Here is a 21,321-nt window from a genome sequence, read left to right on the forward strand (position 1 = left end):
GGAGCGGCTCGCAGGGCTTTTATAAGCGGCCCAGGGTGCAGAGCTGCGTGCGTCTGCCTGCAAAAACAGTGTCCACGTGTTTGCGTGCCCCTCGCCGTGCCAGCCCGCCGGCCGGCCCGTCCTACCGGGCCACGCCGGGCTCATGGCGTTCCCGCTGGTAAGCGCTGCCTGCAGTCCGCCTGGGCGGGGTTGGGCGGGGCCGCGGTCCAGGCCGCCGCTGCTAACGGTCCGCGCGCAGTCTCGGCCGGCGCAGCCGAACCACCCACTCCCCTTCGCCTCCGGTGCGTGCGAGTCCCGGGCGGGGCGCGGGGTCACGTGCCCGCGGGCGTGGGGCCTCGTGGAGGGGTGTGTGGCAAGGGGGGGGCAGGGAGCCTCCTCGTGACTCAGGGCCTTTGGGCTTAAAGGCGCCGCGGCCCTCCGGGGGCGACCAGTGGGGCTTCCAAGCTGCGCTGTGGCCTCGGGTGTATGTCCAGACGGAAGCTCACCGGATTTAGGGAGCTCTGGGGCTCGGAACACGTCCATCTTTTGCGGCCGTCGCACGTGAGAGCCGAAGCCACGGGCTCTGAGTGCTTAGGCGCCAAGCAGCGCCCCCTGCTAGTTAGCGAGGCCTGGGCTGGCGGCTGGGCCTAGGTGGGGCGGGACTCAGCTGGTCTGAGGGTCGCGTCCCGAGGAGAACGCCACGACGGCAGCGGGTGCGGCTCCTTTAAGGCGGAGTGATTGGGCCCCTCGTGCTCGCCTCGCGCGTCCTTCTCCTGCCTGGGGTTACGGGTGGGCGGGCGTCACCTGGCTTCACACGTTCGATTGGGAGTTCTGGGACTGGGACGACGAGGTAGGGGCCCGGGGTGGGTGACCAGGCATGTGCGAGCGGGCTTCGCACCCAAGAGGAGGTGCAGGTGTCCGGGCGGAGGCCCTGAGGTGGGTCGTGGGTGCAGGCCGCGGAGGTGCATAGACGTGGTTGAGCCTCTAGGCCGCGCCAGCGTTTGCTTTGCGAGCGCCTGAGGTCATGGCTAGACGACTGCATATGGCCTCCGCGGTTCGGCCCTCTCAGGTCATTCTCTCCCCAGCCCTGGACAGGCCTGGGCGCCCCATCTTGTACAACATGGGGTGGGAAGGGTGGTGGGACCACCTTAGCTCTGGCGGCCAGCAGCGTCCGCAGGACAGCCGGCTGGGTAGGAGGCGTCCCCTCCCCCCCAGGAGTTACTGAGTTTGAGCGTCTCGTTGGGCGACATTTTCCAGGCCTTTGTCCTCGCGGGAAGTTGTCTGTGGGTCGGGTCAGAGCACACAGGGGCGGTCCAGAGGGACCCTCAGAAGGCAGCCTGACTTTGTGCCGTCGAACTGCGGGACTCCGGGGTGGGGGGCGCCGGACGCAGCCCCGCGCGGCCGCGGTGGTAGCGTGGCTGGGCCCTCGCAGGCCTCGCGCCTTTGCACATGGCTCCCAGTTAGGATTTCCTCTTGTGAGAAAAAGGCCGACGCGAAGACCCTGAAAGGCCGCGGGGTGCGAGCGCTTCTCTCCTCGGTCCTCCCTCGCCTCTGTCCTCACTCAGTGGCTGCGGCTGGCTGGCATGGGGGCAGGTCCCATGGGTGCCCCTCTGAGGACGCTGTGATGCCCGCCAGCTGGAAGGGGGCCTGTGGAGGGTTGTTTGCACCCATAGGCTTAGGTTTCCTTTGGTCCTGCGGCACCATTGCAGGTTAAAAACACAACCCAACCGGGGTGGTCGGAGTGGTTGGTTCTTAGTGGAAGGTAGAAGAGCAGCTTTAGGGGCCCTTAAAAGGACAGTGTTGGGAAATCCAAAATCTCTGTAAATGCTCATAAAAATTATTAAAAAAAAAGAAAAGGACAGTGTTGGGGGCCCGCCGCCGCTGATTTTTGTTGTTGTTGTCTTACTGGACTTGTTTGGGTCTGTGGACTTTGTCCCCAGATCGCGCTGCTGTAAAATTTGGTGGGTTTTTCTTTATTATAATTATCGTTATCATTGTGATTTAATTTAAATTTGAGTGCCCCAGCAGTGAGTACTCAGGTTGTCCGATGTGGCCTTTGAAGGTTGAGCACTCTGTAAGGAAATTAACCGTTTTAATGCGCTATAAAAATACTTGTATTACCCACCATGTGTGGAAGGGAAGACGTGCCAGCTTGTGCAGCTCAGGCTGTGGGAGGCTTCGAGCGCTGCTGCATGTGGGTGAGCCAGCAGGACAGCGGCGGTGGTTTGAAATGGACACCTCATGGAGAGGTAGCTCCTGATCTTCTCCCTTCCTGGAGGACCATTTATAAAAGTAGTAAGCCTTAATATTTAACACCAAGCTTGTTAACATAAAAGCATTTTCACTGAACGCCAACTTAACTGTTTTTAAAACTTAAAACAGTTGCAAACTCTAATCCCTGCAGAGACCTAAGGTAACGTAATAAGTGAAGGGAGGAAAAGTCTTGCCTAGTGGGCTTAAAGGGTATAGCTCACTTGTGGCGAGTGTGGTTGGTGTCATGCAGAATGTAGGCCCAGGGTTGATGGATGTTTGACTTTTCCCCTAGTAAAGCTGGCAGTTTTGAGTAACCCTCCAGCTCACCTCCTCTCACTTTTAAATGTGGTAATTTAAAAGGCCTAGTTACTTATGGACCAAAAATAAGGTGCTTTTGAATTTAGATTCACCTTGTTGGCCAGTGTGTGGTCTCTGTCTTAAGAAATCTGTATTAGATCAGGAACCAGGCTTAAAAATCAAGTTAGAAGGCAAATGATGAAACTGGGGTGTCAACCTAGGTCTTTATGGTGCCACGGCCCACCTTAAATGTATTTATATCTGTTCTGGTATGTCTGAGGGGGTCTAAAGGCAGCAGTATATGTTGTACTTTAGTGATCTGAGTGGTCATATTAATTGGCAAAATAAAGCTTAACTGAGCTGAAGGGATTCTTAGGTTACTGTTGGAAGTCAATATCAGTCTGTCTTCTGAGTATTAGTGCTGCGTTTGATGGCAGGAGGAATTTGCTGTGTCTATCATTCCATGATGTATGTCAGAGCAGTTAGCAGATCCTGAGAGCCAGAGGTCTAGAGAAAACAGGCTCCTCCCACTGTGGGGGTGACCCTGCCAACCCTCTGCACAAAAGGCCTTCCTTTTCAAGACCGTAAATATTTTAGTTACATTTTTCTTCTGAAAGAAGGCATGTGTGAAATTATACAGTTGTTTTAAGACCTTTAAAAATGAGAATGGAATTTATTGTCACCTTTTTTCTCTAAGCCAAAATTCCAGTTGATAAACCTTTGTAGCTTTCCAGGAAGAGTTAGTAAGGGTTTTAGCACTATGTAGTAAAATCTAAAATAAACTCCCACTGTGTGTGTAAGGTGGGGAGTGTCCCCCTTCCGGGTCTAATGAGCTGGAGTTTCATTCTGGGCAAAACTCAGAATCTCAGAAATGTACATAGCCATTCTAGTAGGTGTGAAAGATGTGTATCTACTTATGTCTGTTTTCATCTGAAGGAATTTAAATCAGCAAAAGCATATTTAGAACCTTTCCCGAAGAGATTTTCATCTTTTAACTATAAGCTACTAGATAGCTTTCTTACATCTAGTCTTGAAAGTTTTTGAGAGGATGAAAACTTTAAAATCTACTTAACCCCAGTTAATTTCTCAAAATCTCTATCCACCAAGAATCTTAATGCTTATGGATTATTTATTTATTTATTTTTTGGTGGGAGAGTGAAGAAATGACTACAGTATTTTTCTGCTGATTTTGTGGTGTTTATATGCTAGGTATTTCTGAAAACTTCTCACTCATTGATTTTAGGCTCAACTAAATTTTAGTTTTCAGGATAAATTAATATATTTGTTTTTACAGCCTAAAGTTTGTCAGGAATACACACTAAACTTGACTTTATGTTATTGTCTTAAGCAGCTAGCTAGTGGTGGGGACACGAAAAGAATAGTAGGATCAAATAGTATGTTATTTTCTCTACTGTGAAAGAAAAGATGTTAATCCATCCTGTCCCACAAATATGCTTTATCTAGGGAATATCTGAACTGTACTGAGAACATGTCACAAAGCCACTGAGGAGAGTAAAGTTTGGAAGGGAGTTAGCCCTAGACTATGGTGTGAAGCAGGCTGCATAGGCAGATGAAATTTACTTCTATCTGTAGTTTGAATGAAAGCAAACAGCCCTGGCAGCACTCTTTAAATGTTTATTGAAGCTTGTGGTTAGTTAGGCACCTCTTCTGCCCCCTGCATTGCAGCTGTGGAAACGTGGTCTGTGCTTCCTTGCTGTTGTAGCCCGTTTTCGGTTAAATTGGCTTTAGCCAGTAATAATGTGTAAAAATCAGATTCCAAATACTGAAGTTTTTGTTTGAGATGTTTTTGTTAGGTCCCATTGAATTTACTCTGATTTACCATATTTATGTACAGTATTGATATCCCTGTATCATCCTCACAAGTGATAAAGCCTATTGTTATAGCCCCTTTGCCAGTCAGGTTTAGGGTTTAAGGTCTTCCTGTTTTTTCTCATCGTCTCCCAAACATGTTGTCTTTCTCTAGGGACTGGTCCTTCCTGATAACATGCTCAAAGTACATGAGACAAGGACCTCCAGAAAGGGATTATTTCAAAATTGGCTTACAAAGTTGAGATTGAGTGTTGATTAATACTATAAATTTATAAATTTTATAATGAATGGGAGTGATTTATATGAAATACAGTGTGAATAAAGATAGTGTGAGTAACAATGTTTACAGACTTTATAAGAAAACCAGCAGTAAGTAAAAATTAAGAACTGGTTCCAACTAGAAAAAAGACAACCTTGCAAAAAAATAAAATAGCAAGTATATGTACATAATGTACAATATTAATTTCATTTTTATCATAGTAAAATTACTTTTCATAAAGAATCTGTATCCAAATTTCACAGTGTTAAATTCACATTGTAGATATAATTTCTAGTGTTGTCACTGAGATTTAAAAAAGACTCAGATTAAGGATTGTTTTACCCCAAAATATGATGTGAGTGTAGTTAAATATAATGGGCGTTGTTGGAATCTTTGAGTAAATGAGCTAATGAAAATGTTGAAGTTTAGAACATTTAGGCCTTTGAATTCTTCCTTACCATATTTGTTTGGAGCAGCCCTTAAATTACAGTGGCATAACACATTTGTGTTGATTTTTTTTTTTTTTTTGATGTGTTCCCTAAGGTAATTGGAGAATCCCCAGAGGGCTGATCTAAAGATTGATTTGTATGATAAAAATGGGTCACAGTTGTATGTAATTGTTGTTTCTGGTAGCAATTTAATAGTCTAACAACTAGTTATCTTTGTTCTTGGCCAACATTATATGTTCATATAAGCACCATCCAGACTTTTACCATCACTAACTGTAGTCTTCTTTCATAAAGATGTTGGAATAGCTCATTTCTGTTGAAGAGCAATTACTATGAAGGGGAGGTGGGGGGTTTGTCTTTTGATAGGACGCTTAATCTCTTCCACTTAACACCTGCGCATGGTTCATTCTGGCTTTGTGCTCCAGGATTTTGCCATTGGTACCACCATCTGCCTCTTGAGTCTCTTTCCTTTGAGAATTTTTTTTTTAAACTGTAATCTTGAAATAGTTTTGACGTTTTAGAAACATCTCGAAAGCAGGGGTAGAGTACTTGGTACGCAGATGAAGCGAGTTTGTTACTAACCTGTATTCTTGTCATATGCCATCTAATCAGAACTACATCATAGCTGATCCTTCAGTGAATTTTCAGAAGCTGTAAATTGTATGAGATGAGATTGCCCTCAAAGCACCTGGTGGATTCAAACCACCTGCCTTTGAGTGCAACACTATTCCTTACCCCTAAGCCACCTCCTCTCTTTGTGAACGAAAATGAGAGAAACATAGGAAATCGTTCACTACAGAGTTGTAAACACAGGTAAGCCCATTGTTGGACACTGCCCTGTCAGGGATTGTGAATTTGAAAATAAACTTTTTTGGGAGAAAGCCTAGACATACCTGGAAGCAGAATTTTTGATGTGGAAAAATATGAAATTGGTCACTTAAGATTAGTAAGTAAACTGGAGTAAGACCATGTTCACTTTGTTTATCCAACACTGCTCCCAGATGAAATTTGAGTTGACAATCTAGATTATGTCTGAATGCCTTCTTTCATGGCCAAGGAAATGAAATTTAAAATGAAAAGGAATTACTTAAAGTTACGTGAATGATAGAATCCCAACTGGAACCTACCTATTAGTGGAGTTACTATTTCTAGAATTCATTCACCTGTGTATTGGTCTCTGATCTCATTTTAAAATTTTCACCTGCTGCCTAAGACGATGATTTAAGTTGGTTTTGGTTGGTTATTATGATTTTTTTTTTTATCATCTTTTTTGTTTTGGCACTTGTATGCTTTCTTTTCCCCTTGAATGAAAAAGGTTCATTCTGTTGGTATCTTCTTATGGGATCACTTCTATTTATGACCAAGTTTTAGTCTTGGTCATTAAGCTGAGTTCTTCAGCCTTGACTGTTCTCAAGATCTATAGTACTGATTGAATCTGTCTGAGAGATATTAAACCAAGCAGGTCTTAAATAAAATGGAACTTTTCCTTTTCTCCTGGGGCTAGTGTAATTCAATCCTCTTCATCCAATTAGTCTGATTTATTCCCTTCCCCCCAAAGCTGTTGGGCCCTCTTGGGGACAGAAACTATGTTTTTGAGTGTTAGTTTTGAACATTAGAAACCTTAGTACAGAAGGATGGTAAGTAATACACATTTATTTCTCTTTGAGCCCTCTTGATTTTCAAAATGATAGGACATTTCTGTGATCCTAATTGTTCCTCCTCTAGCTCCAGTAAGAAACATAGAGTACCCAGTAAGCAAGGTAAACAAGTGTTTACTACTTAAAAATCCATAGCGAACAGTTTATAGTTTGTTTCATGTTGGTTTTGTGTGCCATTGAGTCACTTGTGACTCATAGCAACCCAGCTCTGAATTCTACCTTGACCTGAGCCTGTCTGACTCCAGTATACCTACCCCTACTGCCCAGGTACTGTTATCTAATCCCTCTCATCCAGGGTCTTCCTCCTCTGCACTGTCCCTCTACCCTTAAGAGCCCAAAAAATATGTGAGACAGAGCTTCAAAATCCTAGCCTCCAAAGAGAAACTTGGTTTTCATGGCAGTCTATGATATATGTTCAAGACTCTTCTCCAGCACAACTCAAAGGCCTTGATTTTTCTTCTTTCATTGTTAGTCACTCTCCAGCTCTCTGATGCATAGCAAGAAATTGTGAAGATCTGTGTGATCACGATACAGTCATAAGTAAGCACAAGTAATTCTGTTCTTACTTGATTTACGGAATATTTCCATGCCAAGAATTATAATTTGGGTAAAAAATTTTTTTTCACTACTTTTATTTTTTTAGTGAGAGTTTACAAATGTCTCTGGGTTTTCATTAAATCATTCACACATTTTATTTTGTAACATTGATTATGTAATTAGAATTTTCAACACCTTATTGTATTTTGCCTTTTCACTAAATCTGTTGATTTTTTAAAAATTCTGTGTACAGATTCAGTATACATTGTGCTTGACACTATTTTACATTCATACTGTGTTTCATACAATTGTTATTATGCATGTTCATGAATTTTTACTTTTTTTTTCCCTCTTCCCATCCCTGTTAACCATCAAAAATTACTCTCTTTGCAAACCTTTGCTTAGTTTATAATAGTGGCCTTATACCATAGTGGTCTACCTGTGATTGACTCACATCACTCTTAATTTTCTCTGTATTCACCCATCTATGTTGTACAGTGTTTTTTAAATACTTTCTCATTCTTTAGTGTTGCATAATACTCCAGTGTATATATATGTACCATAGTTTCTCTAGCCAACAGTCTGTTGATGGGGTTCTTAGTTTGCATCCATCAGTGCTTCATTGAATGTGGGTATACATGTATCTGTTCTGAGACCTTTATTTTTTGGGGGGTGTATACCTAATAGTGTGATTGCTGAATCGAGAGAGAGTAGTTTTGAAAGGAGGCTTTGATTCTGAAAGAACGTGCTGTGGGGTCAAAAGAGAGACAGATGTCAGCTGTATCACGGATGCTGAATCATTGACATGAAAAAGTAAAATTGTTCATTATGTTTTAGTTAAGTACAGGTTAAGTCAAGCTTACCTTACCTCTCAAATTGGTCCTCTCAAATTTAGGCCTGTAGCTAATGTTAGATGGATTTTAGCTCAAAGCACATAGTACCAAAGGAATGTCTATTTGTATTTCATTAACTATCCAAAGGCATTTGTGCGCATCACAATAAACTTGGGCTAACTTTGAGAAGAATGGGATCCCCAGAACACTTGATTGTGCTTGTGCAAAACCCATACTTGGACTAGGAGGCACTCATCAGAACAGAGAAAGGAAACACTGCATGGTCAAAATTGGGAGGGGTGTATGTCAGGGATGTATCCTGTCTCCATGCTTTTTCAGTCTATATGCAGAACAGATCATCCAGGAAGCTGGGTTCTATGACGAGGAATGTGGCATCAGGATTGGAGGAAGACTCATCAACAATCTGTGTTGTGCAGATGAAACAACCCTGCTTGCTGAAGCTGAGGAGAACCTGAAGGACTGTAGCCTTCATTATGGATTGAAGCGCAACATCAAGAAAACAAAGATTCTCACCACAGGGCCAATTGGCAGCACCAAGGTAGATGGTGAAGAGATTGAGTTTGTTAACAGCTTCAGTTTGCTTGGCTCCACAAAGTCTCCTCCCAGTTACCACTCCAGAGTACTAAGGAGCCACAGTGTCAGTCTGGAGACTAAGGTGGGCCCTATCCAGTCCATGGTCTTTGCAGTTACTTGCTATGCATCGAGAGCTGAACAATGATTAATGATGATAGGCGAATTGATGCCTTTGAGCTGTGATGCTGGAAGAGTATTGAATATACTGGACTGCTAGAAAAAACAGGTTCATTCTCTTTAACAAATGCTGCTGGCAAAACTGGACCGCTACCTGGAGAAAGCTGAAACAGGATCCACATCTCACTCCATACAAAAAAATCAACTCAAGGTGGATCAGAGACATAGAACTAAATAAAAAACCATAAAGTTCATCAGAGACAAACTGGGATCAAGCTTAGATGGCCTACTCTGTGGTATAAAGAGACTGCGAATTACAGCCAGAACTGCACAATCTAGAGAGGATAAAATTGATGAATGGGACCTTTTAAAGATTAAATCCCTGTGTGCATCAAAAACTTTCCAGCAGAGTGGAAAAAAACCCCTGGCATTTTAGACAAGGGTCTTAAAAGTTTACAGAATCCTACCAGGTCTCCACAATAAAAAGACTGATAACACAATTACAAAGTGGGCAGAAGACATGGAAAGAATTTACTTTGTTTTTAAGAAAATGACTACCAAATACATAGTTATTAACTGCAGTTTGCCAGTTCTTTCAAGGGAAAATGGTATTTTATGAAGAGTTTAATTCTGCTTGCAATCAAATAATCACATAAGTGCTTTTCTGTAAGATAATTATTGTATTTCTACATGCCACAGAAGGAAGATCTGGTAGCCTAGTGTTAAGAAGCTGTGCTGCAATCCTGAAAGCATACTGTTTGAATCCACTATCTACTCCTTGGAGAAGGATGGGCAGCCTCCTCCCTTGCAATTTTACTTCCTCTGAAAACTCACTGGAGAGTCAGCTTTGGGTTGGCACACATTATAATCATCATCAACAAGCTGCAGAAGTGCTCCATGCTTCCTTCCTACACAGTGCTAAAGATACAGACTAAAGGATTAATAAAATTACTTTTACCTTTTGATTAATTACGATATTAATAAGAAAAATGTAATTTTTCTTGGAATGTGTGGCATGAAGAATATAATAACTACTACATCTTAATGGTATTATCTGATTTTTGCTAAGACACCTACAGTTTCACCCTCTATTTTTGCTTTTGTATCATTTGTGAAAGTATCATTAGTAGAGAAAAAGGAGTATCATTAATAGAGAAAAGGTTATTAAAATTTATTTTTAACTTATTAATTTCAATGAAAATTTGCAGACTTTGGATTTTCATTCGTTCATTATTGCACTTTTCTCCCTTCCCAACCTTCCCCCCCAAGTACACTACTCTCTTGAAAAAGTAAAAGAAAAATTCTTTCATTGTTTTACAATCCCTCCCCCCAGGTCCACTCCATTATGCAGCCTTCACTCTGGACTCCTGTCATGACAAAACTACCTAATCATGTATCCCTTTTAAACAGTTTTCTCCCTCATCTGTTTCAATGCAGCATACATTATTGAACCCATCTTTCTCAGTCTCCCCCAACCCTGTTTTACAACAGTGGCACCATGCAGTATTTGTCCTTTTATAACTGAGATACATAATGTCCTCCAGAGTCACCCATTTTGAATAATATTGCATGAGTTCCTTGTTTTTCAGTATTCCATTGTGTGAATATACCACAGCTTCTCTATCCATTCATTTGTTGATGGGCGCTTGGGTTGTGTCCAACTCTTTGCTATTGTGAACAAAGCCAGGATAAACATGGGTATGCATATATCTGTTTGGATGTCAGTTATGGTCTCTTTGGGGTATATTCCCAGTAGTGGAATTGTTGGGTCAAATGCTATCTCTATTTGCAACTTTTTGATGAAGTGCCATTCATTGCCTTCCACCGTGGTTGCACCATTTTACACTTCCACCAACAGTGAATAAGGGTTCTATTAAATTTTGCTATTCTGACTGGGGTGAGATGGTATAGTTGTTTTGAAAAGATAAATTTTGAAATTAGTTTTCACATTGTAAATTCCTGAAAGGGACTTGACTCCAGGACCTCAGAACTCACTTCAAGAACTGCTGCCATAGAATAAAGACCAGGCTCTTTACTACTGGAATATAAAACCTTTCATGCTCTAGTGCCAGTGTGGTGGAGGGTAACATACATACTATAAACAGCACTAATTGAGCGTTTATTTTGATCAATTCTACATGTAAAAGAATACAAGCAGCATGAGGACAGCACACTCCCACATCTACTTCTTTCATTTCTAACACCAGTCGTTCCTCCCAGGGCTCTCCTTTTGGGTCTGCTAGTCCATTTCGGTGGCCACACAGGACACAAAAAGCCGTACTTAAGCCGTACTTGGGATTTGGGAGTTTTTTTAAGGGAAGTTAAGCTACAGTTCAGGTTGGAAGCGAGATAAAATTCTTCAGTTATGATGGCTTCTCAAGCTTGCTCACAGTCCTTTTGCCCTTCAGCCTCACGGCTTTAGGTCAGTGTTATTAAAGCTCTCTTAGTCCTGCCAGTTACTATGTTTGCCCTGTAGTTCTCCAGCAAGCTTGGGCAAAGGTCCTCACCTCTGGTTCTAGTTCTCTGGAGTGGCAGTCCGCCATCAGTTCTGGCTTACTTTGGTTTCTGGTTTCCATTGCTGCTGTCTTAGTCTTGTTCTATGTCTGTCTCTGTCCTGCAAAATCTCTAACCCCAAAAGATATGTGCTCTGCTGCTGTTTGCTGCTTCTTTCTTGCTGGTAGTGAGTTTCCCATTAAAACTTGGTAGGATGGTAAAACTGGCTAGTTCCTTCGTTATTAGTGTGTTGTTCCTACTTGCATGTTCTCACTCAGCTATGTGGCTAAAGGCTAAGACTGGCCTAGGAGAGTCATTTTGAACAGTAAACACACTATACCACAATATTTATGTGTGCTTCAGTAACTACCACCTAGATCAAGATAACAGAACATTTCTAGTTCTTTCTAAGGTTCTTTCATGCTGTTTACTATACTGCCAGTTAACCACTAATCTGACTTCTCTTGTCATTAATTAATTACTTATTCTTGAACTTATTGCTGTATGATATTAGTGCCACAGTGCATGTATTATTAAGGCACACTTTAATCCATTCTCTTATGAGTACTCAGAAAAGAGTTTTGCGGCAACCCTGTGTTAAAAGCTGCTTATAAGATTGACACTTTCCTGGTACCTGGGAACTTGGAATTTGGGAGGGCTCTCATCAAAGAATGGTTTATGCTGCACGTGGACTTTCATTCCAGAGTGGGGATTTGGTTCTTATCAACCAGAGGCTGCCTTTGTGATCAGTCACTATTAAAAAAAAAAAATCTTAGGTCCTCCATCTCTTAACAAGCCTTCCCTACTTGATGACATTTTACCTGTGCTGTCAGTTTGTTGTTAGAGAGTTAAGTGTGTGTTTGGTTCCACTGGGAGGGGATTCTAGGAAGCCTGCATCTGATTTCCCTCAGTCTTCACCCTTTGTACCTTTTCTCTTTGCTTATTTTGCTCTGTGTCCTTTATCTTTAATAAAGTCCTAGCAGGGTGCATAAATGTATGTTGAATGCTATGAATCATTGAACCTGGAAGGAGGTCTTTGGAACTCCTTACACAAGGACATTTTTTCCCCTGCAGATTGTTGCAATTAAGAACAAAATGTTTAAAATACCTTTTTTATAGTTGTTTCGTTAGCTGCCGTTGAGTTGGCCCCAACTGCTAGTGGCCTCATGAACAGTAGATAGGATCATTGTGGACTGTAGAGGTTTTATTGGCTGATTTTTTTCACTAGCCTTTTCCTCTAGCCAGTGTGAAGTATGACATCTCCACTGAAACCTGTTCAGCATTATAGCAACATGCAGGTTTCCACTGACAGCTGGTGCTGGCTGCACTGAGGTATATTTACTGAGAATGGAACCTTGGTCTTCCAGTGTAAAAAAAGAGTGTAGGCAGCAGGGAATGATTGACTCTGAACTCTGATAACGCTACAAAGGAGACCTGCCTCAATCAACACAACAATACAAACTCAGTTCATGTAGGGCTAGACATGGTCGCTCTTGCTCCTGCACTTGCCTCTGCTAATTCCAACACCAATTTCACTGCTCATCTGCATCCAAATTTTACTGAAATGGCCACACAGATCTTGTAGAACCAAACTCAGGGTTGTTTATTTGGGAAGTTAACAAGTTAAAATTCAAGTTGTCATCAAAGTACAGAGCTTCTCAAGTGTGCTTGTAATAGTCCTTTTGACCTTTAGCTTCATAGCTTAGGTCAGTATTACAAAGTTCCCTTAGTCCTGCCAATTAAGGTGTCTTTCCTCAGTTACCCAGAAAGCTTGAATGAAGACCTCAGCACTAGTTCTGTGAGGCCACAGTTCTACATCAGCTCTTTCACGTGGGTCTCTGGTTTTCTGACAGTGCTGCTGCTGTGTAGATTCTAGTCTGACAGATCCAGGAATCTTGGCCCCAAAGAATGTGTGCTTTGCTCCCAGCTTCTCTTCCTTGCTGGTAGTGAGATTCCCACTGATAAATCTGCTCAGTTTAATTTGGTAGTTTAACTTGGTAGAATGGGAAAAATGGACCAATCCCATGATCATGACAACTTTACATGCTCAGCCATGTAACGAAGTCAAAGTTGGTGGCTAAGAAAGCCTTTTGAACAATAAACCCTTACCACCACACCCAAGTTGTTGTTATGCGCTGTCAAGTCAACTATGACTCATCGTGACCCTACACACAGTAGCTCTGAATCCTGCTCTATCCTTAGCCAATCTCACTGTCTTGACACATTTACCCTTATTATCCCAGTTATTTTATCAGTCCATCTCGTCTGGGCTCTTCTTGAAACAGGGTCTCAAAATCCTTGCCTCCAAGGAGCAGCTTGGTTTTACCCTCTCCAGAACAGACCTGTTCATACTCTTCTCCAGCAACACAACTTAAAAGCATCAATTTGTCTTCCGTCATCCTTGGTCATTGTTCAGCTTTCTGATACATAGCAAATAATTGCAAAGACCATGACCTAGATCAGGCGTACCTTAAGTGTTGAGACTGGCATTGTTGCTCTTTACTCTGGAAAGGTCCCTGATGGCACATTTCCCTAATGCAGTTAGTCTTTTGATTTCCTGACTATGCCAAGAGTGTTGATTGTGAAACTGAGCAAGCTAAAATTTTCAGTCTCAATCTCTTCTCCATCTTGTCATGATGCTGCCAGTGGGTGCAGTGATGAGAATCTTCATCTTCTTGATGTTGAGCTTCAGTCTATATTGCAAACTATAGTTCTTGACCCTCTGCAGTAAATGTGTCAGGCCGTCCTCAGTTTCAGCTAGTGAGGTGTATCATTTGCATAACACTGGTTGTTGATGAGCCTTCCTCCAATCCTGATGCCACATTCTTCCTCATAAAGCCCAGCCTCCTGAATGATCTGTTCTGCATACAGATTGAAAAGATAATGGAGACAGGACACATCCTAGATGTACTCCTTTTCTGATTTTGAACAATGCAGTGTTTCCTTGCTCTGTTCTGATGACTGCCTCCTGGTCCCAAGTATAGGTTTCACATGAGCACAATCAGGTGTTCTGGGATTCCCATTCTTAAGGTTAGCCATAATTTTTGTGTGTTCTATGCATGATCAAATGCCTTTGCGTTGTCAATGAAACACAAATAGATATTCCTTTGGAATTCTCTGCTTTCAGCTAAGATCTATCTGACATTGACAGTGATGTGCCTAGTACCAAAGCCTCTTCTAAACCCAGTGTGTATTTCTGGTAGTTCTGTCTGTCATTGTTCCAGTCATTTTTAGATAATTTTCAGGATTTTGCTTGTGTGTGATATTAGTGATGTCATTCTGTAATTTCCATATTCTGCTGGATCACCTTTTTTTTTTCTTAAAATGGGAATAAATATGGATCTCTTCCAGCCATTGGACAGGTGATTGTCTGCCAGATTTTTTGGCACAACCTGGTGAGAATGTCCAGGGAAGCATCTGTTTGTTGAAATATGTCAATTGGTATTCTATCAATTCTTGCGTGTTGTTTTTTATGCCCAAGTAGAAGGTGGGAATTCTACCCCTAAACCACCACTGCTCCCTTTTGTAGTCCTGTGCACACTCACCTGTATATAGAACCCAGGGGTATGATTGTTGAGTCATAGACTCTTGTACCAGAATTCTAGCAATATTTTGCTTAAGGTTACTTAAAACTGTTACACATCTCTTCTGGTCTGTGTACATGTTCTTTTGACTCAGAATTCCCTTCTCAACCTTTACTAGATCTGATTGGCAAAAACCTCTTAATATTTCACTGAACTTAATCTTTAGGTCCCAAGCACCAAATTATATTTTTTTATGGTTCTTCTATTGTACATACAAAATTGTATGTGATAAATTCTAAATCTTAGAATAGCTTTGAGTGGCTTAGAACCTTGGTAAGTGAGAAGTGGTAGAATTGATGAGTTAAATCATTGACTTTGACTAAAAGCTTAAAAGAATCAACTACCTTTTATGGAGGTAGTGATAAAATTATCTTTGAGAGGAATTTAATCATTCTGGTTAATGTAGGTAGGTATCTTGAGTACCTACAAATGGAGCAGATGATGTGCTGGGTGTTGCTGAGTACAGGCCTTCCGGACCTTAGAATCAGTGTGCACATTTAGCAGTATAGACACTGATGAACTTGGCAAAAAATAAAACCTCAAGAAATGATGAATACCAATTGACATATTTCAGCAAACAGACACTGCCCTGAACCTGCTCACCAGGTTGTACCAAGAACTCCAGATGACAACTACCAGGCCAACTAACTGAAAGAGATCCATATTTACTCCCATTCCAAAAAAAGGTGACCCGATAGATTGTGGAAGTTATCAAATAATATTACTAATATCACATACAAGCAAAATCCTGCTGAAGATAATTCAGAAATAACTAGAACAGTATATTGACAGACAACTACCAGAAATACAAGCTGGTTTTAGAAAAGGTTATGGCACTAGAGATGTTATCACCATTGTCAGATGGATCTTGGAAGAATGTAGAGTACCAAGGAATGTCTGTGTGTGTTTCATTGACTATACAGAGGCATTTGTGTGGATCACAACAAATTGTAATTGTGTCTAACCTTGAGGAAAAGGAAAATACCAGAACACTTGATTATGTGAAACCTATACTTGGAGCGGGAAGCAGTCCTCAGAACAGAGTAGGAAATCATTGCATGGTTCAGAATCAGAAAGGGAGTGTGTCAGAGGTGCATCGTGTCTCCATACCTTTTCCATCTATATGCTGAATAGATTATTCAGGAGGCTGAGCTGTATCAGGAGGAATGTGGCATCAGGATTGGAGGAGAGCTCATCAACCACCTATTCCTTGCAGATGACACAACCTTGCTTGCTGAAACTGAGGAGAGCCTGAAGCACTTGCTGCAGAAGAAGGTTAAGGGCTGTAGTCTTCGATTTGGATTGAAGCTCAACATTAAGAAGACAAAGCTTCTCAGCGCTGGGCCAGTTGGCAGCACCATGATGGATAGAGAAGAGACTGAGGTTGTTAACAGTTAGAGCTTCCTTGACCCCACAGTCAGCATTCTTGGCACCAGCAGTCAGGAAAAAAAAGAATTGCATTAGGTAAATCTGCTGTCAAGGACCTTTCCAGAGTACTGAGAAGCTAAGATGTCAGTCTAGAGACTCAGGTGCTCTTGATTCAAGACAGGGTCTTCACAGTTACTTGATGACCGAAGAAGAATTGATGTCTTTGAGTTGTGGTGCTGGAGAAGAGTTTTGACATACCATCAACCACCAAAGAAACAAATAAGTCTGTCTTGGGTAGGGTAAAACCAAGTTTCTCCTTAGAGGTTAGGATTTTGAAGCTCTGTCTCACATACTTGGGCATGTGGCCAGGAGGGACCAATCTTTGAAGAAAAACATGCTCGGAAGGGTGGAGGGACAGCACAGAAGACCACCCCAGATGAGATGGATTAATACAGTTACTAGGGATGTGGGATAGATGTGTCAGAGTCAGTGAGACTGGCTCAGGATAGGGCAAGCTTCAGAGCTGCTGTATATAGGGTTGCTAAGAGTTGCAGGTGACTCAACAGCACGTAACAGCAACAACATAGCTAACAGTATGACACATAAAAAGAGTTTCAATGCTAAAGTTGTAATGACCATGTACTCTAGATATTCTCATTAGTGTTCCCACAAACTTGTCTTAGAAATTGTAGTAGAACTTGTACTTTAAAGCCTGTGTTCTTTATACGATGCAAAAGAGTTATTCACAAGTTTCCCCTAAATGTCTCCTCCTCATCCCCATTTGTATCCCAATTGAGGATCACTGCTATAGGAAATCATTGTTTCATGATAGTAGTGTTAAAACTTGTGTAATGGAGAAAACTGAGACTTGCTCTAATGTATAATTGTACCTGAAGCGATTCCTCATTAGTCATTCTCTGTTACAATAGATAAGACAGAGCTAGTTTTCTGTTAAGACCAATTTTAGCTAGTGATTATATCATATCTTGAGCATGAAATTGAAAAGTAATTACTGGGTGGTTTTTTTCTTTCTTCCAACACTACCAAGTAGTAATTTTTCTGATTCCTGAGTATTAAGGCTTGGGTTTTCTAATAGCCTTTGATAGGTCTTACAGCATACTTCCCTGTTTGTAATGAAAGTCCAAGTAAAGGTGAAAAGAAGGTGCAGACTATCTCACTTTATGACAAGATGTATTACTGGAAACTATAAGGTAGTAGTAAAAATAACCAAGGAAAAAGCTATCTTGAATAACGAAGAAACTTGTTTTTTTGTCATGTAAAAATAAGTCCAGGCTGGGTTTAGAAGGGGTCGTGGTACTAGGGATATTGTAGCTGATGTTAGATGGATCTTAGCTGAAAGCAGGGAATACCAGAAGAATGTCTATCTGTGTTTCATTGATTATGCAAAGGCATTTGACTGTGTGGATCATAACAAACTGTGGCTGACTCTGAGAAGAAGGGGAATCCCAGAACACTTGATTGTTCTAACGCGAAACCTATACTTGGACCAAGAAGCAGTCGTCAGAACAGAGCAGGGAAACAGTGCATGCTCCAGAATTGGGATGGGCATACACCAGGGATGCGTCCTATCTCCATACCTTTTCAACCTGTATGCAGAGGAGATTATCCGAGAGGCTGGGTTCTATGAGAAGTGTGGCGTCAGGATTGGTGGGAGATCTATTAACAATCTGCTTTATGCAGACGACACAACCTTGCTTGCCAAAACTGAGGAGGACCTCATGCACTTGCTGCAGATGGTCAAGGACTGCAGCCTTCAGTATGGACTGAGGCTCAATGTCAAGAAGACAAAGATTCTCACCATTGGACCAATTGATAGCATCAGGATGGATGGTGAAGAGATTGAGATTGTTCACAGCTTCAATTTGCTCGGCTCCACGGTCGGCACTCTTGGCACCAGTAGCCAGGAAATAAAAAAATGTATTGCGATGGGAAAGTCTGCTGTTAGGGAACTCTCTAAAGTACTCAAGAGCAACGGTGTCTATCTGGAGACTAAGGTGTGCCTGGTATAGGCCATGGTCTTTGCCATCACTTGTTATGCATCAGAGAGTTGGACAATGACTAGGGAGGATAGGAGTATTGATGCCTTTGAGCTGTGGTTCTGAAGAGTATTGAATGTACCATGGACTGCCAAGAAAACAGATTGATCCTGAAGAGGGTTAAACCAGGCTGCTCCTTGGAGGCAAGGATTCTGGGGCTTCGTCTGACATACTTTGGACATGTTGTAAGGAGGAACAGGTCCTTGGAGAGGGACATCATGCTTGGTAGGGTAGAGGGACAGCACAGGAGGGGAAGATCCTCTATGAGGTGGATTGATTCAGTGACTGGGGTAATTGGGATGGGTGTGTCAGAGGCTTGGCACAGGATAGAGCAGGGTTTAGGGCTGTTGTACAGAGGGTCGCTATGAGTTGCAAACGACTCGATGGCACATAACAACAACAGTAAGTATTAACTCAGTCCATAAACTGTTATGTATTGAATAGTATTTTCAAAAGATTATGTTGAAATCCTAAACCTTGTCTGTACTTATAACCTTATTTGGAGGCCGCATCAGTCTGAATAAAGTAAATACTAAATTTGGGCGTGCCAGCCTGGTAAGACAATGAAAGGTCAAGCCTACTTAGGGTCTTGGGATATTTAATGTTAGCTGAATCCGGACTCTGGCTTCTTGAGGCGCCGTAGGTTTGAGGGCTCTGGGCACTTGTGGTTTTTTGGGCCCGTGAGGGGGTTGGCAGAGCAGACAGATGAACTGGTTGCTCTGAGGCTGAACACTGTGACACTAATGTGTCAGATGCGTTAGTGGTTGGTTACCCAGTGCAGACAGAAAATGGGGTGGAGCTCCCCGATTAAAACAAGCTTGGAAGGAGTGGCATCCACTTCCGTAATAGCTTGCCTCCAGAAACCCTATGAACCTGGAGAGAGGATGAAAGGCACCCAAGCGTCGAGGACTCTCCTTTATAGGGTCGATGAGTCACCTGCAACTTGATGGCACTTAACAACAACAAACTCAGTTACTTTTTATGAAATTTTTTACTGGTTTATTTGCAGAGTTCAGATAACATTGTTTTTCACACAAGATCTTTTTCATTTTCTTCACCACCCCTCCATCAAATTATATAACCCTGTAATTAACCATCCCACTCCTGCCCATCCTCATCCCTCTTCTACCCTCCCGCCCCTCCTGGATCCTCATACTCATTCTACAGTAATGGTTTTATGCAGTATTTGTCCTTATGAGACTGAGTTTGTTCACTAAACATAATGTTCTCCAGTCTTTCCCAAGTTATGTAGTCATTTACAAAATCATTGCTCCTGTATGCTGTGTAGTAGTCCATTTTATAAATGTACCATAAATTCTCAATCCTTTCGATTGTGGTTGGATATTTGGGCTGTTTCCTTATTCTTGAGATGGTGAATAATGTTGCTCTGAATATTGGTGTACATGTCTCCATTTCTTCTGCAGTTTCTCATTCTCTTGGTGTATATTCCAAGTAGTGGAATATTTGGGTCATGCGGAATTTCTATGTTCAGCTCCTTGAGGAAGCGACAAACTGCCTTCCAGAGTGGTTGTACCATTTTAAAATCCCACCAACAGTGTATAGGAGTTCCTATCTCTCCATATCTTCTCCAACATTTATTACTAGCTTGCCTTTTAAACTTTGCCACTGCTCCTGGGATGAAATGGTACCTCACTGTATTTTTTTATTTGCATCTCTCTTACTGCCAGTGATTTGGAGCATTGTTTCATGTGTCTGTTGGCCATTCAAATATTTTCCTCTGTGAAAATCTTTCCATGTCTTTTGCCTGTTTTATAACTGAGTTATCAGTCTTTTTCTTATGGAGGCCCAGGAGTGTTCTCTAAACTGTGGTCGTGAGACTCTTGTCTGAGAACGTATTCCCCAATGTTCCCAGTTGATAGATTTTCTTTTTACCCTGTTGGAAAATGTTTTTGATGCATACAGAGATTTAATCTTTATAAGATCCCATTTGCAGACAACAAATGCTGGCGAGGTTGGGGAGAAACTGGAACCCTTATTCACTGTTGGTGGGAGTATAAAATGGTGCAACCACTGTGGAAGGCAGAATGGCACTTTCTCAAAAAGTTGCAAATAGAAATACCATTTGACCCAGCAATTCCATTACTGGGAATATACCCTAAAGAAACCATAACTGCCACCCAGGCAGATACATACACACCCATGTTTATTGCAGCTTTGGAAACAACCTAAGTGCCCTTCAACAAATGAATGGACAGAGAAGCTGTGGTATATTCACACAATGGAATACTATGCTGCATTGAAAAACAAGGAACTCATGCAATATTACTCAAAATGGGTGACCTTGGAGTACATTATGAAATATCTCAGTCACAAAAGGACAGGTGCTGCATGGTTCCACTATTGTAGAACAGGACTGACATTAGGGTTGGGGTGAGACAGAGAAAAATTGGATAAATGATGTATAATACATTGAAACAGATGAGGGAGAGAACTGTTTGAAAGCGATACATGATTGGGTATTATGTTTATGACAAGAGTCCAGAATGAAGGTTGCATTGTAGAGTGTACTGGGGCAGGAGGGGGGATTCTATACCAGTGAAATAATTTTTCTTTTACTTTTCAAAGAGAAGAGCGAACTGGGGGGAGGGCTGGTCAGGGAGAATAATGCAGCAATGAATGTATGGAAATCCAAAACCTCTGTAAACATTCATTAAAATTAATTTAAAAAGAAGAAAATGGTCATTGCAAAATGCTGTAATAGCAAATGGTTCAGCAAATTACAGTATATTAACCTAACAACCTGCAATTTGTTGATTAGGAAAAAAAAGAATTCTATGACAACGTAAATTTTATGTAAATGATTCAATAAATACTATATATGTCAAGGCAAAAAAGAAGGTCCCATTCATCAGTTTTATCCTCTTTAGAGTGTGCATTTCTGGCTGTGTTTGGCAGTCTCTTTATGCTGCAGACTAGGCATTCTGTAAAGCTTGATCACAGTTTTTCTCTTATGAACTTTATGGTTTTGGACTTTACTCCCAGATCTCTGATC

At 41.8% G+C, this 21,321-nt stretch overlaps 1 protein-coding gene across 1 annotated transcript in view; it reads left to right on the forward strand.

The window, feature by feature from the left end:
- CPEB1 (cytoplasmic polyadenylation element binding protein 1) overlaps window positions 1–21,321 on the forward strand; it is a 171,714-nt gene continuing 150,393 nt past the window's right edge. Inside the window, exon 1 of the mRNA XM_006885137.1 lies at window positions 1–157. Within this exon, the coding sequence (XP_006885199.1) occupies window positions 143–157 (15 nt within the window). The 5' untranslated portion in view covers window positions 1–142. The remainder of the gene's footprint in view (window positions 158–21,321) is intronic.

Source organism: Elephantulus edwardii, unplaced genomic scaffold (genome assembly GCF_000299155.1).
Source record: "Elephantulus edwardii isolate Elephantulus edwardi_28Jun2011 unplaced genomic scaffold, EleEdw1.0 scaffold00041, whole genome shotgun sequence".
Lineage (NCBI taxonomy): Eukaryota > Metazoa > Chordata > Mammalia > Macroscelidea > Macroscelididae > Elephantulus > Elephantulus edwardii.